The 26,276-nt window shown below is 40.5% G+C and overlaps 3 protein-coding genes across 5 annotated transcripts in view; 2 read left to right on the top strand and 1 right to left on the bottom strand.

The window, feature by feature from the left end:
* The window catches only part of LOC102303463 (transmembrane protein 211), a 121,859-nt gene extending 103,870 nt beyond the window's left edge, over window positions 1–17,989 (top strand). The window contains exons 3-4 of one of the 2 annotated variants that reach the window (XR_006054872.1): window positions 15,475–16,927; window positions 17,011–17,989. Coding sequence is in view for 1 of the 2 variants with exons in the window: in XM_005931973.3 (XP_005932035.1) it covers window positions 15,475–15,701 (227 nt within the window). In the remaining variant the exon portion in view is untranslated. Of the gene's footprint in view, window positions 1–15,474 lie in introns of both variants that reach the window. The other variant, XM_005931973.3, reaches the window with a different exon arrangement.
* Window positions 17,990–18,043: 54 nt separating this feature from the next.
* LOC102303984 (spermatogenesis-associated protein 22) lies at window positions 18,044–21,522 on the bottom strand. 2 transcript variants are annotated; one of them, XM_005931975.2, is made up of 8 exons: window positions 21,451–21,522; window positions 21,075–21,152; window positions 20,676–20,813; window positions 20,270–20,459; window positions 19,600–19,969; window positions 19,369–19,489; window positions 19,172–19,269; window positions 18,044–18,486 (listed from the first exon to the last, which is right to left on the bottom strand). In XM_005931975.2, exons 2-8 carry the CDS (start codon window positions 21,112–21,114, stop codon window positions 18,295–18,297), a joined length of 1,149 nt encoding a protein of 382 aa, XP_005932037.1. In that variant the 5' UTR covers window positions 21,115–21,152; window positions 21,451–21,522; the 3' UTR covers window positions 18,044–18,294. The 2 variants fall into 2 exon arrangements, with proteins under 2 accessions (XP_005932037.1, XP_005932036.1); XM_005931974.2 differs by having other exon boundaries at window positions 21,348–21,497.
* A 3,131-nt stretch (window positions 21,523–24,653) lies between these two features.
* Window positions 24,654–26,276, top strand: part of stip1 (stress-induced phosphoprotein 1) — a gene marked incomplete in the record, with an annotated part of 8,280 nt that continues 6,657 nt past the window's right edge. Inside the window, 1 exon segment of the mRNA XM_014336686.2 lies at window positions 24,654–24,842. Within this exon segment, the coding sequence (XP_014192172.1) occupies window positions 24,834–24,842 (9 nt within the window).

Here is a 26,276-nt window from a genome sequence, read left to right on the forward strand (position 1 = left end):
GCAACGCTTCTGATTGGTCAGCACGATCCAGACATGAACCAATCAATTTAGAGTTTTTCAAAAAGGTTAATTTAACTCGATGTACGGTAGATGCTTCTGCATCGGCATCATTCTGAAACACTGGCAATCACAACATACTGCATATGGTAGATGTAAACTGCAGAGCTGCAGATTAGATGAATACTACACAGGATCATTATTTATTATTTTTTTATGAACACAGACTTTCCCTGCCTGTTTTTTTCTGAAATATTTCAAGTAACTGTACTGTCTTTTACACAAAGAACCAATTGTGGACTCTGAGCACTACTTCCAGTGTTGATTTTTCTTACCTATTCCTAACATTAAGTGGCTAAATCTGGTGATTAAAGCTCCCACAAAATCAAAGCTTTGCTCCCGCAACCCTGTAAGCCACCAGAAAACACTTTCGATATTACTAATCATTTGTTACCAAGAACTTGCACGATTTCCTTTGTGCAACTTTTTTTTTTTAACTGAAAGAGGCAAGCAGGAATGGTAGACAGAGGAAGGAACTACAGAGCGAAAGGGAAAAGCCCATCTAATCTAAAGGCTTCATCTGTGGCAGGCTGCTGTGGTGCTCCTTCTCTTGTAATGAACTTGATCCCAGAGATCTGCTGATCAAATGGTCTCCAGCCAGTGGCACTCCAATTTGAGAGACCAGCCAACAGTGGAGGAGACAGCCATTACAACTGACTTTTTACTTTTAAGAAGTCAGCCCACAAAATACCATTTGCAGAGTATTAAGAAGAAAAATCCCTTTGTTCTCGTTCCCATGGGCCTTTGTGAATTTCAACACTTGAAAAAAAGACTCTTGATGCAACCCTGAAATGTGAGAAATTGTAACATGCACAAGGCTGAAAAGCATAGTCTGTTTACCCGGTTAGAAATTCACAACAAACAAAGACATTCTACTCCTAATAAGACGCATTGAAGCAAGGATAAGCTTAGTGGGGGGCTACTGAGACACGCAACACACACAAAGAAAGCTGTTAAGATCCCTGGGCAGTTGTAGAGACTTTCTGCTGGAATGTGACTGAGAGGAGACATCCAACCCTCTTTAAAATCCTGTCTGTTATATCTGCTGCACATGTCTGAAATCAAATACGCCTGTAGAAGTTAACAGTTATGGAAAAGCATCCTTTTCTTTGGTTTTAACTTTTCAATAGTTTGTCAAATTTTCAGCTGTATTTTTATGAATCCTGTCTGATGTGGATCCCCTGTTGTGTCTCGTCTATGCCTTAGCTGTTTGTTATTCCTGACCGACAAACATGCACGAATACACAGACACATCTAAGCCTGCTCCAGGTCCTCCCACTTGGTACACTGTGGTGAAGGCTGAAGGTAATGGTTTCCATTTTTCCTTAATGCCAGTGTGTCAGGGAGGGATGGCAGGCCAGCGCTTCATTACAGCAGCACAGCAGGGCCCCCGTGTCTCCTGTAGGGATTCATTATGTTGCTGCCGCCCCATCAAACACACCCAGCTGTATCCTGCACTCTTCATAAAGGTTTCTATATATCGTCAGATAATGATCACCCAGGACGGTGCCATGGAGCAGGACACGGGCCTCCTCTGTGCTGCGAGGCTGACACTTCCTCTGAAGAAAGCATCCTGCCTCAGCCGTGTGCACAGGCGGCATCGGCCTCGAAGCTGAGCCTAACTGAACTTTTTGTTTTAAATACAAAAAACAAGCACACATCAGTATATTTTAGAGCTTTGCAACCAGCTATGTTTCACTCAGTAAGTCTCTGCACACCAAGGCCAAACATAGATTGTGCAGACACAGCTTCCACAGCCGACATACCACCTGCTAAACAGACAGCACTGTGCTTTCACTGATCCTCAGAACAGAAAGTATTTTCATCACTGTAAAAGCCCCTTAATATTGCATAAAATAGCCAGTAGTAGTTAAAACGCATTTTAAGCACATCAGGTCCATTTTTTCCCCTTTTTTACTTCTTTTCTATTGAAATAAAGCAACAAAAGGAGAGAGGTGCATGCAGTAATACAAACACACACACACAGATCATACACAGGAGCACCCATTTATTACTTCCACGTGCAGAATCCACAAGCAACACAAAGAGGCCATATTTCAAAACGCACACACTAACTGATTAATGGCAGCTCATAAATAGTTACTGGGCCCAGGTGCAGGGCTCTTGCTTTTCTTTTGTCTACAGCATCCTTGTGCACATCACATTCATACTGATCCACTTTCTCTTTTCGGCTCCTTAGTAAACCGCGTGCTGCCAAGGCAACACTTTTAAAAAACTGACTGTGGATGCAACATTAATTTCCACAACAAAGGTGAATTCCTGTGGCACTTTCTCTTTTTTTAAATTCACTTTTTCTCACTTGGGTTGCTGGGTCGTCTATGCATAGAGCGAGCTCTCTAACCCCAGGACGTAGGAAAGTCATTTAAAATACATTCTGCTATTTGAAAAATGTGTGCAGCAGTCAATTGGAAAATAAGTACTCTGTTCGTACTCCACCTAATGAATTCATGCACTTTGCACTTTTCATTATACCTGTGGTGTTCTGTGGGGGGGTTGTGAGTTCTAAAATGTAGTCTGACAAAAATGGGCTGGATGCATGTTTATGTAAAAATATACTATACATTTATTCAACGAGATCCAGTGAGTCAATAAAAGCTTTTGTTAAGAAGTACAATAAAATTAAACGACTGTCCTTGATGCTGCTTAGTGGTGAGGTTTGAATAGATACACCGGTACAGTCATCCAATGACTGTTTGTAACTTTGCTAACAATAAATATACATCCTTTTTTTTAAAATATGTGGTTGTTTTTAAATCTCTTTGTGGTGATGGTTTTGCATCTCTTATATTATTTTACCTTTCTATGCATGTATTTATCTCGTTGCTCTATGTGGTTGTTTTGCATCGCTCCGACACTTCCTGTGCCTTTGCTTTCTCTTTCTTTTTCTTGGTTTTGCATCACTTTATATCAAGCTGTTTTGTTTTTTGTTTTTTAACTTTTGACCCTCTTTTGGTTGTTTTGCATCTCTCTGTTGTCATTTTCTGTCTTTGTAGTTTTGTTTCTTTGTAGTTGTTTTGTGTCCCTTTGTAGTCATTTTGTCTTCATCAGTTTGTTTTACTTCTCTTTGTTGATGTTTTGTCTCTCTGTGAGCGTTTTTCTTCTCTCTGATGTTTTCTCTGTCTTTTTAGTTGTCTTCCTTTTTGTTTTTTTGCATCACTTTTAGGGCTGCCACGATTAGTCGGCTAGTCACGATTACGTCGACTATCAAAATCGTCAACGACTAATTTATTAGTCGACGCGTCGTTTGAAGCTTTGTAAGATCACAAAAGACGCAGGAATAAGTAGTAGGATTTAAGAGTGTAATAATGGACTGAAACAGAAGATGGCAGCACTGCATGTACAAGGATGCCAGCTGCCGTTAAACCCTGAAGAAGAAGAAGCAGCTGTGTCCCAGAATTCATAGCGGGGCCCAGCTCATTTTCTAACAATGGGGGCAGCTAGTTAGTTTTACTCTTATTATTCTTTCTGGGTCACAAAATAAACGTTTAACATATTTTCAGTTTATCAAGACACCACATATTTTCAAAAGCACTCCGACGTTTTCGGAGACGTCTGTTACCCACCAGCTCGATAGCTAGCCGGGGGCAAGGCTCACTAGAGCCGGTGAGAACACCGGACTCCCGGCAAATCATTTTCAAACCCACCGCTGATGCAGATGCATGCTGGTGCAATAAGCTGTACGTTTTACGTCCAATGGATGATGATCTGATTAGTCGACTAAAAAATCGTTGAACCCCTCAACCCCTCCCTGAACCTGGTTCTGTCAGAGGTTTCTTCCTGTTAAAAGAGAGTTTTTCCTCCCCACTGTTGCCAAATGCTTACTCATAGGGAGATTGCTGGGGTTTTCTCTGTATGGTTGTAGGGTCTTTATCTTACAGTATAAACTGCTTTGAGGCCACTGTTGTTGTGATTTGGTGAGATATAAAATTTCTATTGAATTTTCTGTCTGCATCTGCTTGCTTTACCTCTCTTTCTAGTTGTTTTGTCTATCTGTGAGTCTTTCGCATACCTGATAGTTTTCTGTGTCTTTTGTCTTTCTTTTTGTTGTTTTGCATCTTTACATTTAGCTGTTTTGGATGTTTTGCTTCTCTCTGTTCTCATGTTGTGTCTCTTTATAACTAATTTGTTTCCATGTGTTTGTTGAGTCTCTCTATGTGATTGTTTTGCATCTCTCTGCTGACATTTTCTATGTCTTTGTAGTTCTTCTCTGTGCATCTAGCTGTTTAGTTTCTTTGTTATTTTGGCTCTGTGGTTGTTTTGTGTGTCTCATCTGTTTTGTTCTTTTGCGGTCATGTAAAGTTGACCCGGTTTCACAGTTAGTAACCGAAAACTTTATTTTTACAAATGGCATTCAAGTCATTGTGGTGTGTTGTGTTCAACCTTTCATTTTATCACCGTGGCCCACAGACGTGAACTGTGGCTTGACAGCTGAGCTGGCTATGCAGTGTACCTACTAATGTCACAGGGTCATTCTAGCATTCACCGCTGACATTCACTGTTGAACCTGAGGCAGTTACTGAGCCCAGGAGACGTCTCGCTTAGGGCTTAGAGACTGTCAACACAATCACTGGGTTAATGTCAGACACACAGGCATATACATACGCGCGCACACATACAGACATCACCTTTAACAGCCTAGTGCAGGGACATAGCTTCAGGTTTCGTTAGATAGTCCATTGTTTCTTATATGACTTATTCCTCCTGTTAAACACAACCTTTCATAGTTGATTAATGTCTTCAATCCAATCACCACTTTATCTCTTGCATTATTATTATTTATTTTCCCCACCACACTCTTGAGGTACTTTGTCTCCTGTGCATACCCAATCTGCAAGGTGGCATGGATGGATTGAGCGATGGATTACGTTTGGTTAGCTCATCCGCTGACATGGCCCCATGTGCGCCGTGGGTTGCCACATAACTGATAAGCAAGTCAAGGACAAGCAATTTGTCTGACGTATAAATTCATTTGCCACATAAAAAAATAGATGGCAATATGGAAATGGAAGTAATTAAGATGATAGATTGGGTGCAATGTGTGAGATTCGTGTGTCATCGCTACAGTGCTCCCAGGATGGAGATTTGCAGTCATAAGCATGAGTTCAAATGGTTCGGCATGCACTGGGAGCTCAGAGACACATGCTGGAAATGGTCTTTGTTTGGAGGCTGTGGAAGAAATTGCTGCCCGGCTGTCAGGTTTTTTTTTTGTTCGTATGTTTGTTTGTTTGTGGGGGTTTTTTAGCATTTGATTCTTTCTTTCTTGGCTTTAATTTACTTTATCCTTGTTTTGCAAAACTTAACAGTAATGGTGCTTTTGCCCTCCAGTTATTCGGCCACTAATATGTTTTTAGCAGATATTTGATTCATCTTTACTACTAAGACGAATCAAGCCTCTCAAAACAAATTGTTCTTTGTTTTCAGAAGTATGTCTATTTGCTTTCTCAAGGAACAGATAATTATAGTTCTGTCCTGAATACCATTTACCGGGCTCAGGGGGGTTTGGTGGTAATCAACAGCAAATTTTCTAACCACCAGATTGGCTGACAAATGCTTTATTTTGAATGTTCGCTCAGAGAGAAAGATGTAAGACACATATATCCTCCTTTTTGTCTCACTGCTGGTTCAGAGGAAGAAATAAAAACCACAACAATGTTTTTTGACAAGTTTGTACACAAACAAGGAAATTGTGTGAGATGTCCTTTTGAGAGTTCAGTTGTAAAGCAGCACTGTCCAGATTTTTTATTTTTTTTTTTTTGCTATTCTTTTACTAAAAATACAAATGGCTAAGTGGCTATGAAATTTATCATACTTGTGACAAAGTTGGCAACAGTGAGGTGATTACTGCTGTGAGTGAGAGGAATGTGAGACACCCACACTGAATTATATTTTCACATTCAAAACAACAACAACAAATTTCTACAGCAATCCCAAAATTGAAAACAAAATACAACAAAAAGAAAAAATACCTGAAAAGATGCAATATTTGACACTACCCCCATAAATGCACGTGTGTGCAACTAACCCTCCTGATCTAAAAGCTCAGACTTCAGATCACTCTCACTTGATTTCAGACAGCTTTGTCCTACTATTGGCCTGTAGGATGTCAGCAAGACGGGGCCTCGTGTGCTTATCTCAGGCACACACCTGCTGTTTAGACCTTCTGTTTGTGATGGGCAACCAATCACAAACAGAGGAGGGGTTCTAAAATAGCTTTCAGAGGATTAACTGAAGGGCTGCACCAAGGCCCAGTATAAGATAAGAAATGTTAATACAGATTATGAATAACAGTTCATGGGGTTAGGTTAAGTTGTGATTCTGAATTGACCATAGGTGTGAATGTGAGTCTGAATGGTTGCCTGTCTTTCTATGTTAGCTCTGAAAGACTGGCGGCCTGTTCAGGGTGTACCCCGACTCTTGCCCTATCACAGCTGCGATAGGTTCCAGCCCCTTTGCAACCCTGAATTAGATAAGTGAAGAAAGTAGATGGATGGATGGATGGATGGAAATACACATAATGCCCACCTTTAAGCCAGAGTGAGAAGATGGACTGGCAACCCGTGACCCTAAGTTAGGTAACCTCTTAAGAAAATGGATGGATAGAATATAGTATCAGTACAAAGCAGTGATGTCTTATATTTAATGCGATGCACAGTATCCCACAGATATTGAAAGCGTCACCGAATCGTCTAACATTATCTCCAAGTTGCATAATGCTTGAACGTGTCAGAATCTTTAAGTCTCTATGAGTTCCAACAAAATATTTACATGCCCAGATACATTGCGGTTAGAGGGCTTGAACCACCTCTGCAGTCTCGAGCTCGCAGCAGAGACTGAATGGCTCAGTGATAAAGAGCCCCATTACTGGGCTGGGATTGACCAGTACACAGGCAGGCCTGCTCACTCTAAAGATAGCAGAAGCTATTTTATTGCCCAGCTAATCTCTCCCAACTCCCTGTATTTTATTTCCTCGTCTGCTTTCTCTGCCTTTGCGCTCCCACTGTTTTTTCTTTTTGTGCAGCTCTCAAGGTCAACAGGTTTTTGCCTCCAGTGACAATTGTAGATGATTTCCAGTAAAAATGGTTTAGTTTGCTCTTTAAAAACTCTCTTTCACACGTACTCTGACAGGTATATCTCCTCAAGACATTCAAAGAGAGATTTGTCTCACCTCTGTGTGGCAACTAAAAATCAAGCTGTACCAAGCGAACCGATTCCCTTCCCTTACTTATGTTTTAATCATTTTTTGTGAAAAGTGGCAGCTTTTGGTTTTAAAGGTACCATTTGCTTTCTTCTTGCTTCACTTTGTTCTGGGTGTTGCCTCTGAGTAAATCACAGGTCTAGCTGAAAATGTCCTTTCCATCACTGCATCCCTTTATTTCTTCCCCTTCTTTGTGAACTATAATTCTTTTCTGCTTAAACAAAATAAAGTCTGGCAACCGCTCATCTCATCTTCTGTCACTGCCCTCTTTTCCTCTCTGTCTCAACCTGTTTCAGAAACATTTATTAGAGAGTTGCGTTTTTTTTACTCGCCGCTCTGATCACCTTAAGTCAAACATTTCAAGATATGTAGGTAGTTGGAGGAACATCGTTAGCATAATTTCCCAGAGGCTCACTGAGCTTAATTATCAACGTGGCTGTGTGCAGACTAGAGCACAGCTCATCACATTAGGATGGAGTCCCTGCTGTTTATGCCCACGCTTCGCCAGGTCCCAGCTGACTACCTGGAGATTCATTGCTGGCACAGTTCGACTTCCAACAACTCCCAAACTTTCATCTTCCTCGCTACAATTCGTCACCTTGAGCTCACCGAGGGGGCAAAATAATGGAGAAGACTTCATGCACGTTTAGATAGTGTACGTAACGCTGTGGTGGAGCATCTGTGTTAGTCTGTATACGCTTCCAAATATCAACTCAAAGTGCAATGAGACAAAAGAAGTGGACCCAAGTGCAGATAAAATGGAAATTGATTGGCAGAGAGGTTAAGTGGGGAAAAGGGTACTTTATTTACTCACAGAAAGAAAATAAAGACAATTTCTCAAAGAGTATTTGTACATTCCCTCACTATTATTGTACAATACTAAATTATTCATATAGTTTAGGCAATCATCTTCCAGGAATGAGTCCATTTAGAAGTCCCCATATTGATACTATGGTTATTATTCTGAATATTGAGGTAATAAAGTGTATAATTCTCTCACGGATAAATGAATAAACTGTGGAAATGCACAGGAAGAATCTGCATTACTGCAAACAGACCAATCAGTTGCAGCCTGCGTCAACAACACATGTAGTTACAGTTCTAGGAAGGCGCACATGTTATGTCGTAGGCCTTCAGAGGGTTTGTGGCTATGTTGTAGACTTCCCAGCTGAGAAAAATAATCTTGTGCTGATTGGTAACAGATTATGTTGCGAGTTTTGGTTTAAAATTGTTTAGAAGAGCCACATTTTCACAGATTCTTTTACTAACAGCAGAGTTTAAGTGTGATAAAGATCCTGTGCTAGGGGAATATGTTTTATATCTGCAGGCTGTTATGCTGTACCTTACTAGAACTGCATTGTCAGGGGAATGCGTGTGTATTAATCTAGTGATTTAGGAAATGTATCAAATGTTGTTATACTTGATTCTAATTTGCTGCTAAATATCTTTTACACTGCTGGAATTGCAGTTACTAGAAAACAGAGCACATGTAAAGAATAGCCATTTAATAAATCTAATTAATTTCACTTTGAGCTGCTGACAAATTAAACCGTTTTCCACGTCTCCTTTATTGATGAAATAGGAGATGCGGGCTATGGCTGTGGGACAGTTACATGTTACAATGTATCCAGTGTAAAGTTTCAGATCTGTAACGTGCACGCCACCTTAGAAAGAAGCAGCAGCACTGAGAGCACACTCAGCGATAAAACAGTTTACTTGAAATCTTAATTTTACCGCTCTGTGCCATTTTCTGCAGCATTGATCTCTCATCGTTTTTGCTACAGTGTTGCATTTCAAATTTGTTTTTGATGTTCTTTATACATTTTTATCATCATCATCATCAGCCAATAACATCTCTGATTGGAGCCAGCGTCACTTATAGGGATCAATGCATGCAAAAGAGGAGCAAAGCACCCATTTTTATGTCAGCGCGCACACGACCTGAAGCAGAAATTGCAGCTTAACAGAGAAAGTTGTTAACTGTCGCTGTAAGACCAGCTAATGCCAGCTAATGCAATGAAAGCCTCACTGTGGTGAACTTGTTTGGTAGTACAGCTCTAAGAAGTAAGGATTACAATAAACACAGATCAACAGGAAGGCCATGACACACCACACACTCGGCTCTCTGTGGTTTCTCTTTAATGCACAGTCACATCCATGTGTTCGACAGCCTTCTACTTCCTTTTGGGAGAGGAAAAGTGTGTCCTCTGTGTGTGAGAGAGAATAGAAATTATCTATCCCCATCTCTATTCTCTGTAAATAGGAGGGGAAATGGAAATACTCCTTGTGTGCAGCTAGTGAAAAGGCAATTTCCTAGAGATGCGCAACACTTCTGCACTGCCCTTTGTTAAGCTTTTATTGTGGGCCACACATTTCCAGCCAATACAAACTGTGCCTACATTATCCCGCTTAAACTAATATTTTCGTACATGCTAACATCTATACATAATAGTATATACTCTGCGTAAGGGTGTGTATGTGGGTCACAGTGTTTACTGGTCTGGGCTGTTGCTTGTATATCAGTATTTCATTTACATCGGTATGCCTGATCACATCTGGGCTGCTGTTTCTACACGGGACCAGACAGAGATCAGCTCATTCTTTCTAATGATGGAAAACTGTGTAAGAAGAAAAGAGGGAGAAATACGATGACCACCACAGCAGGGGAAGTTACCACAGCAACAGTTCTAATCTTTTTCTGCCACTAGACAAACAAATGAGACGTGTGTCAGCAAATCAAGATTCTTTTTCCCGCAACTTTACTTGGAAAAAAAATTCAGAACATGACAAAAATGAAAAATGTCTCCTTTTCCCCCTCTTTTCTCTTCTTTTCTTGCAAGTTAAGGTGACATCAAACAGGCCTGTGGGCATGCGAGGCCACACTCTTAATGTGTGACTTCTTTCATGTGTCTTTTGAAGTGAACGGTAGCGCCAGATAACGTCCCGGTTTGGACAGCAGCTAGATAAGAAGTTTCTTTAGGGAAGCGGGAGAGGAAGAGGAAGCAGCGGGTGCTGGTGACACCCAAAGGTGCCTGCGTGACTCTGTGCTGCCTCTGTTAATGCTTTTGTATTTACACGTCTGACTGCCCTCGTCCCGCTGGAGCGGGTGGTCTCCACCTGACTGCCTGTCCCGCTTGTAGGTCAGAGAAGATAAGGAGGACATTAGTCTATTCTAATGTATTCCATTTCCTCTTTACTGGCTGAGAGGCTTGAATCCACATTGCATAGCCTGGCCTAGCCTTCTTTTTTAACTGCCAGTGTCTTGTTCTTCCTCATTTCTTATTTAGAAAACAATTTAAAGCGTCTGACTTCTGGAGAAGTGCACGCTAAGACAGCATGTTAATGAACTAAGCTGATGACTGCACATATCCCCTTTGATCTTAAGGTAATTGCAACAATTCCGTGTATATAGACAGTGAATCACAGCTTCAGTACAATGCTACTGCTGACCAGGTTTTACTGGACTCCTACTGTAGACAGACGTCTCTCCGCCTGGGCCCGGGTGAAAACACTTAATATATTCTATTTTATGTCGTTTTTTGCCAGAGGGAACACACACGTGACACCACAGCAAAGCTTGAGCGCTCCATCCACAGTAGAGCCACCCATTTCCTGTTGTGTTTAATTCAGCCCTTCCCATTGCTAATAAAGTTATGAAAGTAAGCAAACAGTGGCAATGCAGTTTGATCCAAAGCACAGACCTTTTGTATTGTAATGAAAAGGAGTTTGAAGTCACAGAGCTGGATTTTTATTAGCTGTATCTTGGGAAGAATAAAATTGAATAATGCTACATTAGATGCAGTGTGTATGAATGTCTGGGACTACGGCATATTGGATTTTTCTGACATTTTCTGACAATAGTAGATTTCGTATTTCATCTGCTGAACTCAGGCATCCACGCGTAAATATGGCATATGAACTAAGCCAGTGATTTCTGTGTTAGGGGTCTGTGATGAAACTGATTCAGTGTCACGCTTGGGTGCCAGGTTATCACACACCTTCCTGCCCCACAATCCCATTCAATCTCTTTCTCTCATTCGCACCGCTGTGAACCTGTTTCACCGTCCCTGGGAGCAGCTTTCCATTTCTCGCTACACCACTGAGAAAGAGATTCAAGGTTAATTTAGTTCATTTAGTTGGTAGAAGCTATACCGAATCTTTGTACGGCAGTACAATACATTCTGATCTGTTTTATTTAATTTTGTTTCCCTCATCTACAGCTACCTTTGCTGTAGACACACACACACAAACCTTCATAGGGAAAAAAAGAAGAATGCACATAAAGGTATTTGCTGTTTATTAGTCTACACAAAGGCCTCCGCAGCCTTGTAGCTACCTGTGAAACCAGGCCAGATTTCAGGAACAATGAAGTGTAGTGCTCTGCGATGCTTCTGGCTGCTTTGGCTTCTCCTAATCGTTATTTTACTCCCTCTGTCTGAATTCTGCACCCACTTCAAAGCTAATGAAGTGAAGAGTCAGGCAAGTTGGCAGTCATGAGAAACAGAACGCACGGAGTTTTCCAAGGACACTTTTTCCTTTCGTTCTTCTTCTTCTTCTTTTTTTTTTTTTTTTAAAGAAAAGACAAATATGAGTGCAAGTATTCTGAAGGGCAGCATTATGAATGGAACAATAATAAGCACTGGTTTGTTGCGAAGTACCTGCTTCTAACCAAATATCAGATTTGAGTGTTTGGGTTTTTTTTTCGTTACTTTGAAATAAGACAAAGGTCTAATTGCTTAAAGTGAATGCAGCGAGTGGGAGTTTTGCCATCTTACCCTTTAAAGTTTGTCGTGGTCTTCTTTTGAGTCTCTCTGGAACGTTTGCAATGAAACTGGGACACATTAGTGACTTGAAGCCCTTCCACAATTCACTGTCTCATCATCTCTGAGTTATTATGATAGCCTCGCATACTCAGCAGCACTCATCTGATTGGGACTGACACACTCTCTCTACGCCTCTTCACTCTTATTCCTCTCCCTGGGAAAGAAGGCCTGGCTAAGCCGGTCTTTCCATGCCATCTTCTGCTCCGACAAATGCTGACTATGGGTTGATTGTAAACAGTCTGCTACTTGGGGGTACAAGGAGGTGAATGAAGTTGGCCTTTTACAGCTCAAGGGCAACATTGCACAGCTCATTAAAATCCCTGTATCTGAGCTAAATAACAAGAGAGTTTTCAGTTTTCTGCTTTTAAGTGATTGCTTTTTGTTACTTCATTATACCAGCAGCTCAGATGTGTTCAGTTTGCCACGTTAAGGAGGCTTCCTAGTTGGGCATGCAATGAAAATGTTCGGCCTCTTTGCAAGCCATCATGGTGTCATGCCAGCTTCTTATATCACACTGTCCATTCCTCATAGGATTAGACCACTGAGGCGTGTAAGACCCCTTTGAAATTAAGCTCTTCCACGCTGCAGTGCAATCTAAAAGATTGTGTAATTTTTCTTACACAGACATGATTAGTCCACATTATTCACCCTGCATAGAGTTCAGTCTGTGCAGTTGGGTTAGAAATGAATTAAAACAAAGAATTAAACAGTGATGCTGCTTTCAATGCATCCCATTCTTCTTCACTGACAAAAACCTGCTGCCTTTAATACCCACAATGCAACTGGTGGGGTGAGAGATTTTGGTGTGTGTTGGCAGCAAATTTAGCTCTAAGCCTCTAAGCTCTAAGAAGCTCACTTATGTCCAAGGTACGAGTTGAGGAGGCTTTGTATCCTCTCAGTTTCCAGCTTTTCCCAGCTCTTGTTTTTACATATGGAGTCGTAAAGTTGTACACAGACTTTGATGTGTAAAATTGCTGGAAGCCCTTCTTAAGATGTTCTCTTTGCTTTAGATTTAAAGGACAAATTGATTCATTTTTAGTTATTCTCTGAATTAAGTTGCTTTTTTCTTTTGGCAGATTTTTTCCTCATCCCTCATTAAAAACTCGCAGAGATGGAGTCAGCCCAGGCTGCAGCTTATCTGATCCAGACACTTAGCCGCATTCTGTCCTGGTCTGATTGATAAAATCCAGCCCTCATTCTGCTCACCTGATACTTACTCGACGCTGCTTCCTGGATTTCATTCCTTTGAAATGCAGGCAGTGCTGTTGTTCGCGTACCCACCCTGGCTTTGTGTCCAGGTTTGCTCTGAATGCCATCATTTTCAGCGCTGTAGAGAAGCAGCCTTGGGTTGCAAACACACACGTGTGTGTCTTTGTGTTTCTTCCACAAAAGCTGAGAATACTTTGATAAAGAAGGTCATTAAAGTGTCATTAGCTTTGAGGTGTCGAGCCCCCACAGATAACACATGGGGAGCTGGGACGGCTGAGCTCTGAGAGAGAGGGACAACGGGATGCTTGACAAACCACACTCAGGAGATAGCTCGCCTTGACCCGTTCATGCTCCCTTCTTTGTGTTTCCTTCTCATCGTTCTGATGTTTTTTTCCCCCTCCACAACAGTCATTCCCAGAGTCCCCAGTGTGCAACTAAAGCATCACTGCAAGCTTCCTCCCTCCTCATCCTTGTTGATGGCAACTGTTTGCTGCCCACACAAAGCATCGATTTGATACTCATACAGCTCCTGCATTGTAGCTCTCGTATGAGCATTGTTTCCCGCTGACCATGAAACTGCTGCCCTTGAAAGCAGAAAAACTGACATCTCCTAAAATCAATTTGGCGTAATAAAAGAAATGTTTGCTGTAGCTTTCTAGAAAGCTACCCACTTTGAGAAATCCAAGCTTTTCCTGTAACCCAGTGCTCCAAACCTGAAACAACTATGACACCTGGAATTGTAATGGAAATGCAGTGGGCACTCAGAATGACTAAGAACAGCAGTGATAGCCCGTAGCACAGTCGATAACTGCTTGGCAGCACGAGCTAGGAGACTTGACTCAATTTGTAAAAGTGAGCCACTCTCTGGCTGCATTGCTGCCGAGGATAGTGTCGCCGGAAAGCTGACCATCACAAAAGTGCAGAAGGGGACAGTTTTGTTTATTAAGGAGCGCCACAGCTTTACAGCGAGGAGTGCAAACTGATCTAAGGACACATGAATCATTTCTCACTGGAAGGTTTGGTCAATTACAGGTCATCTGTGCTTTTGTTGTTCAATACATTAAAAGCTCTGTTCTGCCACTGTTGGACTTTTAAAGCTGTCCAAGCTCATGATTCAGTTTTATATATGCAGCATATGGCAACAAATCAAAAATCTTACTGCAAATGGAGGCACTTCAGCACTGATGAAGTAGCTAAATTGCACACTTGAATCACAGAGAGACTGTTTCTGTAAAATCTCTACTGCCACCAAGTGGTTCCCATTTGGCATACAAGTGCACAAACAATACAATGCCATGTGCAGCCATTGGGATGTCAGAAACAAACAGCTATTCTCTCCATCCATTTTAACCAGTTTAGGGTTGAACAGAGCCATAGAGTGAAAGGTGTTGTACACCCTGGACAGGTTGCCAGTCTGTTGCAGGGCTACATCTTTTTCTTAGTGAGATTTTATATATAAAATATTTCCTACATTTTATACTTTTGAGTCTGTAGTTTTGCATGACTAACAGTTCAAAATCATCCTCAATGTTAAAATAATTAAAATAATCTGACTGAGAGGGACTGTAGTTAGTCTGAGTCGGACCGCAGTTGAAGACCGGTTGCCTCCTAACAGGTGAAATATACAGTGGCTTGCAATCAAAAGTGATCATCACCCAGAGGTTGAGGGTGTTGTGGCATCTGGACACTTAATAAACTCCAATTTTACATAGTTGCAAAGACGATTCTGGTGTGTCTGAGCCAAAAGTGGGCCATGCAGTAAAACGTTTGCAAATCGCTGCTCTGAACTGAAGGTTTGAACAGCAGGTGGGTGGGGCTTCTGCGTGCACCTGAACCGACCATGTTGGCGACATGCATACTTGCCGACTCCACACAAAGCCAAGATTGGGAAAACCATCTGAAACAAAGAGTTTAGAGCAGTCTGAAGCCTGAGCTTTCAGCTAACAGAGATTAAATGTACATATGCTGACCTCATTATTTGAATCTGCATTTACCAACAGTGTGTGCATGACAGAAAATAAGGAAAAGCACAGCAGGTCCCCTTTAAAATTGAAAACATTCATAGATCGGCATGCTTTTCATATGCATTTGTGTTAAATCTTTGCTCCACAAGTCTTCATAAGGCAGTGTACACCGTCTCATGCATTTTGTCCTGTATCTTCTTTGCAGTGTTCATCATGGCGACCGGACTGCTGGTGTACCCTTTCGGCCTGAACTCCACACTGGTCCGGTCCTTCTGCGGAGACTCTGACATCTACTACGCTGGCGAGTGCCAGATCGGCTGGGGCTACATGCTGGCTATAGTGGGAGTCATGCTCACCGTCTTCTTGCCCTTTTTTGCTAAATATGCACCAAAGGAGCAGCTGTCCCCTACTCCGCTGCCCACGCTCTTATAGTTATGTCTTGTTTTTCTTCTCCTCTTCCTGACGATCCTCTCTAATCTGGGTTTAATGTCACACGAAGACACCTGCATCGTATTTTTTTGTTGTTATTTTTTTTGTTTTAAAGACGATGCTGCTTGGGAAGCCCCCTCTGAGCAAGAACTAAAGCTGACGGCAGAAACAAGAAAACAAACCGTCTTCCTGCATCTCTTCGTTATTAATCCAGTCAATTTAAACGGGAAGTTTTCTGCTGTAACAATACTCTGCGGTTACGATTAGTGTTTTCCACTTCGACACATCTGTTTTCTTCCCGGCAGGTTTGGAGATGAAGCAGTCAGAAGATGCAAAGACTGATGAAACTGAGAAAATGACTGCAAACATAACAAATATGAAAAATATTAGGATTTCCTTTCCTTTCTTTTTTTTTATGGTAAGAAACAAGTCAGCGTACAGTATGTAACATTCCAATGCAGACTGGAAGCATGAAAATAAGGGGCGGTATAACTCAAGCAATCGAATAATATTTCACTAAGAGGTTTTCAGAAACATTAAATTTTGAAAACAGAGCCAACATGATCAATCAAGTGAAAAAAATCCACACGTCAGGACCTGCGTGTCTGGGTGTTTAGACTGTAAATACGTTGTGGATTTAACCGAGCTGATGTTTGAGCTTTCAGAACAACACTTTAATGAGAGAACGCTGGCGCTTTGAAGGATTTTTTTTTCACCTCAGACTTTTTCTGCCTCCCAGTTTTTATGACCAGGCTAGCAAACCAGTGGGTGACGAGGAGACGTCACAGCTTTCGAACACATCGCTTTTTAGTAGCTGCTGCAAAGAACGGGACAAAACACACAGCACCAGACCTGCTGTGAGGACGAATGGAAAACTGTCTCTTCAAAGAGGCGACTCGTGATGACTAACGAGTAGCTGTTTCAGAATGGTGTTGTGATAAAAAAAAAAGATAAGATACTGCATCCCTTTTTGTCAATGTTTTTCCCCTCAGATCTATTTCGTGTAATGTAACTCGCTCGTTTTGTTCCGTCTTACAACACACAAAAACGAAAACATTTTAATTCAGGAACAAAATGATTGCAAAAGGCAAGGCCGTGCAGGAATTGTCTCTAAAGATGCATGATAAGATGGGCTTCGTCAACGGTGGGACTGATCTAGATTTTAAACATGATCTGACCAACTTGTGCCTTTTAACATAACCAAGACAAGTGTTTAATACGATTATCAGGTAATCATCTTTTTTCTGCTGAAAAATGTTGGATCCTGTTGTCTGATGTTATTTCTTATTCTAATTTTTTTTCCTCCTCACAGCGTTACTCCTGTACTTGATGCAGTATGATCTCATTAACTTGAGAAAATGTTCTGGTGGAAAAAAAGATGTCACTGAATCCTTGGAGATAATAAGAGAGAGAAGAGGGAGGGGAGGAAAAAAAAGGAAAAGCAGTGTACTTATGCCCTGAGACGTTTTTGCCAATTATCTGGAAGCGATAAATCACTTGAATTGCTGTATTAAGAGGTTGTGACATGCAGCTAACAGATTAATTCCTGGCATCCTTGTATTATGTGATTTAAAATAAATTTTGAGTGGTGGAGGAGGGAGCTGTACAAACTGAACTTTGGTTATCTCTGCAGAGCTCATGTGAAAACGTGGCTTAAAATAATTCCCTCCCTTAAATAAGCTAATGTGTTGGTGTGTTTTTATCAATCCATTCCTCCTTTTAAGCTTTGGCACCATTTCTGTCATGTTGCAAGGACAACATTTCTCCGCATCCTGTCCCCGTACACTGCCAGTTTCATCAAGCTAGACTCCCTTTTCTAGTGGGTGTTTGTGCGTATTCGTGTTTAATATTGGGTTGGAGTTTGATAATGGATTCAACTTTTGAAATAATTCCCAAATTTGGGTTCCCGTAAAGACATGAAGAAAATTACTGTGATTTTGTTGCCATATTCAAAAGATCAGGAGCCATCTGTTGGTATTGTATTGGACCTTATACTGTGCTCGACTGTGTGGGAATGACTGGCGTGACTGCACTGGACTTATTCCCCTCTTTGTTGAACCGTTGTGTGTAAAGTCTCGGCACTGGTGAAACTGTTTTTGCTAGAGTAGAATTTCTTGTTTTTTTCCATTGTGATGTTTGACTGTAAATAAACTAACTGTACTTGATATCACATGTTATTCCTAACTGCCCCGTTTTTCAAAGATATATTTTGAGATATTACCTCATCATGTCTGCTTTTACCTGAATTAACCTCTAAACAATGTTCTGCTGTTTTGTGAATTTTCTTTGTAATAAAAATATTTCGTAAGTTATAAAAAAAAAAGAAAGAGAGGTTTTACTTTCCGGTTAGGTTTTGGTTAAATTATTATTTTTTTATTTAGGGATAAACGCAAAACAACATGAACACAAGCATGAGCTCAGCTGTTATAAAATACAAGTGAATGGAAACAGCACCCTCTACAGGTCAAAAACTTCAACAGTTTAAGTGTTAAAACTACTTGGGCTTGCAGCTAAAACCAATTAGAGAACACAGCACTGAGCTTGGCTCCTGCGTACACCCGAACACTGGTATGCTCTGCAGCTGCTGCTTTTCTGCTCAGACTTCACTGAGTGATTTGACCAGCGCCCGCATTTCTGCATCACAGGTTTTGACAGCTTCCTGAGCATTTCTCAGCTCTGAAGGCAGAGCCGGCCTCACAGACACACATATCAGGACATCTTTACTGCGGTCATAGTTACCCACACACCGATGGACCTGACCTCGGATCAGGCGGGGCAGTACCTGCTCCTGTTGGACCAGAGTCAAAAATTAGTCAGTGCTGTTTCATTTTTGGCAACAGTTTAAACATTTCAAACTGGTTTCAGCACATGTAAAAGCCTTTGTAAAGATTATGTACTTGTATGCACTTTTTTGAAAAAGAAAGTACAACCTCTTTCATTTCTAAGATTTTTATATATCTGATCTCTATTAGATCCTAAAATCAGATAAATCCAACCCCAGATAAAAAGTAACACTTGACATATTACACTTTTTGATGAAGACTAAGATAAAATGCAGGAGTAGTTTGTGGAAAGTGCACCAATACTGTTTCAAAGGAATTAAGAGTGCCAAGTAGCAGCCAGTGCTGATAATCAAATGGATTTGATCAATGGATCATCAGTATGTGAGAGCAGACGTTTTGGCAGTTTGCAGGTTTGTCCATTCAGATGTGTGTTGCCACACAGCAGTGATCTTAGAGAAACAATTGTTGCTGCCCATCAATCTGTGAAGGGTCATAAGGTCATTTCCAGACAGTCCACCGTCACATAGTGAGAAAGACTCAGTTAGTATGTTAAATTTTAAAGTTGCAGTAAGTTGCAACTGACCATGAAAGAGGCTTTACTTTCCTTTTCTGTATTGTGAACCATACTGTCCCTGTAAAACTCATTTTACATTCAAGCCACATTTGTTTGAATTTTTTTTCCCGACTCACATTTTCATAAAAGACACACTGCACAACCTCCTTCCCATCTCTCAGGAGGAAGTTCTTTGCTCCGTAGCGACCAACTGTGACCGCAGAGTCTAGAGTAGCTGAGGGGGAAGTGAAGCCTGTCAGATTAATGGTGTTTTTCTTCAAAAAAATAAAAATAAAACTAGTGAGAGCACAGCTGGGATAACAAATCAGCTCACCAAATATCTCAAATAAATAAGGCACTTTGTCTTTAAACTGACTCCAGTGCCTCATGCCATCAATAACTGCAGTCAGGATCCTCAGTGAGTGCTCGGTGGCTGGTTTCACTGGAAATGCTGCCTGCTCAACACACACAAATGTTGCATGGTTCAGCAAAAGTGCATTAAACATTAATTGAAACTTGTGGCTACCTGTCATAAACATATCATTTTTTTTGTATAAATTTCTACCTGAGTTGGAGTTGGTCGCAGAGTGTTTTGTGGATTTGAGCTCGTTTTAACCTCAAAAGGGGATCTCAGTGGCTCAAAGCTGTTTGTAAATTTCCAGGCGTTCTTCTGTGGCTCCGGAGCATTAGCAGACTGCCTCCTGGGTGGTGGAACTGGAGGAGGAAGAGCTCTAGACTGCTGGGAATACTGATGCGTGAAACTGGGTGTTCCATAAGATGACTTCCGGCCCAACTGAGATAACCCTGTATGGGGCACTGGCTGGCTTTGTCCACTCTCGCTACTGCGAGGGCCCTGATATGTGCTCTGTCTGAAATTGATGACAGAGCTGGAATTCTGCTGTCCCAGTGCGTTGCTGGATTGTCCCATCACTGAGCTGAAATGAAAGCCCAGCATTCAACAAACAGTAGTCCCGTGACATGCTTTAAACTTTTAAAAAGATAACATTTGAATTTCTTTGGTCTCTGTCATCTAGGCACTAATTTAAGTGTCTATAAAATCACAGCTTAAACAAGAACCTTGAAGTGCAATGATAATATCCATGGTTCTGAAAACTTTTCCACATGTCATTATCACAGACCAATTCATCCAGTTAAATACCATGTGGGTATATTTTAGCAGTCTACATACATGAGCTATAAGAAAAGAGAGACGCTACATGATCAGTTAACGACACCTTTTCTCTTTAGCTTTATATGGATGAGGTATGGGTCCATAGGCTCTAGTTGAAGGGGCAGGTCCAGGGGCAGGTCTGTTGCTGCCATACTGCTGGGCTGGAGCAGACTGTGAGTTGCTTTGTCTGTTCCACTGTTGGCTTTGAGAGACACCAGAAGGGGAACCTGAGGCCTGGTAACACCCAAAGGCACCTAAACAAAAGGTCAATTCTCATAGGTAAACTATCACAACAAACAACAGCTTCTGTCTGTAGATGTGAAGGGTTATATAAATGACTTTACAATGCTAACCAATGTTCTAAAAACATGTAAACTCAAGCATACCTAAAAGCATGTTTAATTTTTCTGTGGATACACTGACATCTAGTGTCAGAAATAAAGAAGAAGCTTAGAGAATGAACAGTTCACCTGCTGGATTGTGAGATATGGCTGAGCTGGTGTTTGGTGTGTACCCGCTGTGGGAAAAGAATTCATTCTCAGAGGGAAGAGCTGTCAAAGGAACCCTGTTTCGTTTCTTCTGGTTAAAGAGCGGCACAGAGAGGCAGCCTGGAGAAAACGGCAGAGGAAAGACAAGTGAACGAACCACAGCGAATCATGATGCTTAATGACACCACATACTCACTGACTGTTCATTATTTAACCTATTTAACTGTGTACAGATAAACTCCACAGCTTGCTACACTTATCCATACACAAACGCTCTATCACACAACCTGGCTGGAGTCAAAGAAATCAATGACTATGAGGTGGAGGTGAATACACTGGTGTGTAGACTGTGAAGTTATTATTTATTTATTTTTTACCAACCTGATGTAGGCCTGGCCGCCTGGTTTTCCTGTCTCTTCATTGTACTTGCTTAGATTGAAGTTTATTTAACTGGCAGGACTTTTTTAGCAGGGAAAACAAAGGTAAAAGAAAAAGACCTTAAGCTTGGTTTTCTGTGTAGCGCTGGAGGTTAACTAACTTGGAAAGTAGTAAGCTAAGCTAATTTATCTTGCTCTGGCTCACTAGCTAATAAGCTAAGCTAGTCATACAGTTATTGCCTGAAAGTTCAAAGTGTCTGCTTTTACTGAACCAAACCGTTTTCTGTGAAGATTCTACATAAATGACCAGGTCTTTGTTGGCGAAAACTTGACAAAGTATTACAAAAAAAAGGAAGACAACAGAAATGAAAATTCAGCACCTCTGAAAGCGCCAAAACTCTACGGTGACAGGTGATGCCTTCACGGTCTATACGCAAGCTTGGACTTTGTAAACAGCCTGAAATAACGGAAAACACAGCTGGTCAAAAATAATTACCGTGACATCTATATTATTTGTGAGCTATTACCTTTTGTTTGTGATGTTTTTTGATCATCTGCTTTTGACTGTTCTCTTATACACAAGAGGTCGCCACAGTGGATGGATCCACATATTTCATATCAGATATTTTTATTTTACACCGAATGTCATTTCCGATGCAACCCTCCCAGGGGGTTTGTATCCCTCCTTAAACCGGGAATCTTTCTTGTGTTAAGCACTGTAGCCCTTTTTTGGTAATATTGTATTCAAAATGATTATACATGTATTAGCTGTGGTCAGAATTTTAGATGCAATCAGGAAAGGTCATGAATGTCATGGTAATTTGTGGTTTTTAATCCTTTCTTTGAACTGTTCTTTTTCCAGCATCCCTTTTTTAATGACTTTAAAAAGTTTTAAGTTCTAATTTTGTTTTTTTTTCTAATACACACTGGGTCAAATGTGTACATACAGGCTCAAATACAAGAATACACCCACCCTGATATGGGTGAAAGGTTTGATAGCTGTCATCAACCATCTGTCATAATTCTGACTGAATTTTTAACCATAATTCTTGGCAAAATTGGTAGAATTTGTTAAATTAATTAAATTTAAAGTCATTAAAGATGTATGTAGTGGAATAATTCCACTCTGGAAAAACAGTTCTAAGAAATCATTAAACGTGGAAAGCTATTATCACATTCGTGAGTGTATCTTCCGACCACAACTGCATGTGACATAATTTTAAAATTCCAGGTTAAAAATAATTCTAATAAAAGCAGGTGATATTTTAATAGTTATTTGGCCGTCACCTGGTGCACATGTTATGTGTTATTATACCCATAATGATAAATAATAATATAATGATAAATTAGAATATTTGCAGCAATGATTAAAAAGCAAAGTTTTTCTGTTATGTTTTGCTTCAGAAGCTTCAAAAGTTCACATTTATGCACTATAATTGTTGTCAATCATTAACAATAAATAGGAATCAAAGTTTAATTTGACCTAGATAAAAACTGACCTTTAGGCTGTCAGGCTGGCCTTTATTTAACCAACTTGTATTACCTCTACAGACATAAATTACATTACTGCACTTTCTTTAGGAAACTATAACAGCAATATGATGACTGCAGGTGTTTTGTCCTTTAAGCAAAGTGAAATTTTACATTCATGTTGTTAAGATCACAATAGTTGCAACATTATTATCCTCACAACAAAAGATGAATATGACTGAATTCTGGATGTGCAGAACATGACTGCAGTGGAATATAAAGCAAGTCACGACTCAGTGAAGGGAAATAAACATGCAGATTATAACATGATTAGCATTTCACACAATCGGAGACAGAAACAGTAGGATGTGTGTGTATTTGTGTGATAACAGCAATCTGTTTACCCCTGTCTTCCAGTAGATGGGGGAGTGAGACAAAGAGCAAACTAACAGCCAGCGGGCTTCCTGTGTTACTTTTTAAACCTACTTCCACACACAGCTGTCATTCATTTCTCTTAGTGTGCTGTTTACCACAGGAAAACATGGATTTCTCATCCTTACCCAAATCCAAAGAACTAGAATGTAAAATTTGCGTTATAAGTTTCGCCTCATTTGCTAAAGTCTTTGCCATGGTGAAATGTGGATGCTATCAGTCCTGGTGGTGTTTCAGGAGATGAAAATCAAATGAAAATGAGGCCATCTTGGGGTGAGTGCAGAAGAAAAGACGCGGGCAAAGGTTTAAAGCAGTGCCATCTCTGCTCTTGGTTTTGTGTAGTGCCTGAGGCTCAATGTGCTGTGAGTTCGAAGGCCACCTTTTGATCTTGGCTTCTATGTTTTGACTTTTCTGGCTTTGTGAATCCATAGCAACAGCAGCACCGATGGTCTATTCAGAATGTCTTCCACGTCCTCTTGATCCATTGAGAAACTCTTTGATCAACAGATAATTTGTGAAGTTGAGACTTTATTCCAGGTGAGAAAAAAAATCCTAATCATTTCAGCAGAGCTGAAATGATTTTTTCTGGGATTCCATAGAGACAGTGACAGTGCAAATGTTTAAAAGCAATTGGAAATGAAATATTTACTGGGATTTGTTCATACATGTTTACTAGGATAATATAATACTGTTGCTGATGAATTCAGAATCCCACAGTTTATAATGAATAAGGGCAAAAAACCTCTATCTAGTTCCCTATTGTAAAATCCTGTTTCTAAAAGGTTATGGATAAAAAAAAAAAACACAGAGCAACAAATTAAACAAGAAAGAAAGAAATAGGTTTTGGCCTCTCTATGGAAGAGCTTACAAATAGTCTTTCTGAATAAAAATGGGGATGGTTTATTACCCTGCAAAAGTCCACTGGTCCAAATAGTTAAACGATTTAAGAGTAAAATGGCAAAAGAGATTTCATCAGTAGCAGGAATGTCAAACATAAAGCCAAGGGGACCAGCAATGGGTGTGCCATAAATTTTGAGCTTTTAAAACTGTGTGTTTCAAAAATGTTACACCTTGTCCAGCTGATAAAGAGCTCCCCCACACAGACCTGTCAGGCACTGAAAACATAGGGCGGAGGGGAGCAGGCCCCAAAGTGTAAAGAACATGAAATCCTTTATGTAGCAAGAATAAGTTTAGCATTTTGCTTTCAGTACTACAGCAACTGGACTCTTCTGTTCCGAAATAGAATGTTAAAAGAAGAGGCAATTACAACATAACAAATCCCAGCTTCACTGTAGTCATGTTGATTGCATGCACATTTTTTCTTGACCTTTTCCATAGCATCCCAGCTTTTTTTCTTCTTCTTGGAAACAGGGATCTCACACAGTCCAACCTAATCACTAAACAGCAGACTCATTAACTCGTAGCCTAGTGCAACTGTGGGTCAGTAACCCTGAGATTTTGTCTTGGACATGGTCTGCATGTGGTGTTTATCTGTTTTAGTGTGCCAAAGATAAATAGATACAAACATCACAGGCTTTAAATAAGTTGCTGGTCTAAATAATATTTTGAATGAATGTTAATTCATGTTAATATGTTTATGCCCTCACTTCCAACCACTTCCTCATCTCTGTGCTGCACAGAGAGCCAGTAACACATCTTGTGTAACGTAGCACCGGGTTTTCGCTCATCTTCTGGAAGTTTCAGCTACGGTGCTATATATGTTCCTCAGATTCCCCTCACGGGTACACTCATCTGGAAGCTGATTACGGATTTTCTACCTCCCAAACTGGCAACCTGCATGTTGTTGAGGGGGAGGCGCTAGTTCACAGTAGTTTCTGGAAAGGAACCTCATGCTTACACCATGGAGAAAGTGAGTGTCCTGCTACTTATTTAATAATTATGACTTTCTAATTGGCATATGTAAGACATATTTGTGTATTCATTTGAGTTGCTTTAGGCTAACATTTCTTTACAATAATTTGGAGGTCGGAGAGGTTAGTCAGCTCTTTACACTGACCGTTCACTGTTTGCTAGTTAGCTTGTTAGCTTAGCGTAATCTCTTTAGTAAGGTGTTGTAGTCATTTGGGCTTGCCGTTTTCACCCGTCACGGAACATTTTGACGGTACTAAACTGTAGTGTTGCTTAACTTAACTTGAACTTATTGAGAAATTAACTTGAATGTTTATTTGCGCAAGGTTGTGTCTCACTTGTGATAGCACACGACAAGGTTAGCTAACTGTTAAGCTAACGTGCGGCAACTTAATTTGTCACACTTGCTTTTTACGTAAAATTATCCCTGTAAGGTTTGCCTGCCGCTGTTGCCAATGGATAGTGTAGGCTCGGTCTTGTAAACCAGCCTTCTAGCCTTCTGCAAACATGGGCAAAATACAACTTACCAAATCTCAGTCAAACGGTTATCTTTGGCTCACAACGTGAACATTATCAGTATGTCAGGATAAGAAAAAACAGAGAGCCTTTATTTTATTAAGAAACAAACAAACCAATCCTCTGTAACCCCTTTATAAAACGAAAGCAGACGACTGTTAGCTTAAATTGCAGCATTCGGTCTGTAAGCACATGCTGCAGGAGTATTTTTGGATTAGCTTCAGTGGTGCCATCGGCAGTCTGCACTCACACCGGAGGATCATTCTAGATGCACACACAGGCGAAGCTGTCATGGCTACAGCCGCATGTTGTCGTCAGCTGCCGCGTCCTCTCGAACGTTCTGCATAACAGCTCAGATATGAATGGATTTCATATCTGAGCTGTTTTATTACTTAAAAACTACTGTTGCGCTCAGACTCGGTAACCTATTTGTCCAGCATAAAATCAATAAGTGTGGTGCACGTTAGAAGTCAAAAGAGGGCACTGCCTAGTTAGAAATGTGCTGATGTTGCGAGGAATTCGTCCATGAGTTTAATTTTTTTTATTTTTTTTACCTTTTTGTATTTTCTGGATAACGCCAAAATAAGAATTATTACATTAAGGATTTGACACATTGTGAAAGTAAGACTTGATGCATGCCTCAAGTTTCTTGATCAGCATTCACCATGGTGCAACACATCTACAGGTTTCATTTTCATTTTGGACCGATTTAGTAAAGATTATATGTGGATTCTTACAACTATATGCACATTGTTTACACCCTAACTAAAATGACTAGACTGTTATTACTTGATGCTTCACACGATGTATCCAAGTGAAGTGTTTGGTCAACAACTGGACCTTGGTGATATAATCAGCTGTCCCTTGCTTAAAGCTCCATAATATTTACTGATTATTCACCTTTTTTTTTTTTTTTTTT

This window comes from Haplochromis burtoni, unplaced genomic scaffold (genome assembly GCF_018398535.1).
Source record: "Haplochromis burtoni strain Fernald_Lab_line unplaced genomic scaffold, NCSU_Asbu1 Contig_152, whole genome shotgun sequence".
Classification (NCBI taxonomy): Eukaryota; Metazoa; Chordata; class Actinopteri; order Cichliformes; family Cichlidae; genus Haplochromis; species Haplochromis burtoni.

What these genes read in the sequence shown, in the direction of transcription:
- LOC102303984 (XM_005931975.2), bottom strand. Translation starts at nt 21,114, where the DNA reads ATGAAGAGACAGGAAAACCAGGCGGCCAGGCCTACATCAG. An exon ending in CATATCTCACAATCCAGCAG is followed by an intron (nt 20,460 to 20,675) that starts GTGAACTGTTCA and finishes CCTTTTGTTTAG; the next exon opens with GTGCCTTTGGGTGTTACCAG. An exon ending in AGTGTGTCTTTTATGAAAAT is followed by an intron (nt 18,487 to 19,171) that starts GTGAGTCGGGAA and finishes CTGGTCCAACAG; the next exon opens with GAGCAGGTACTGCCCCGCCT.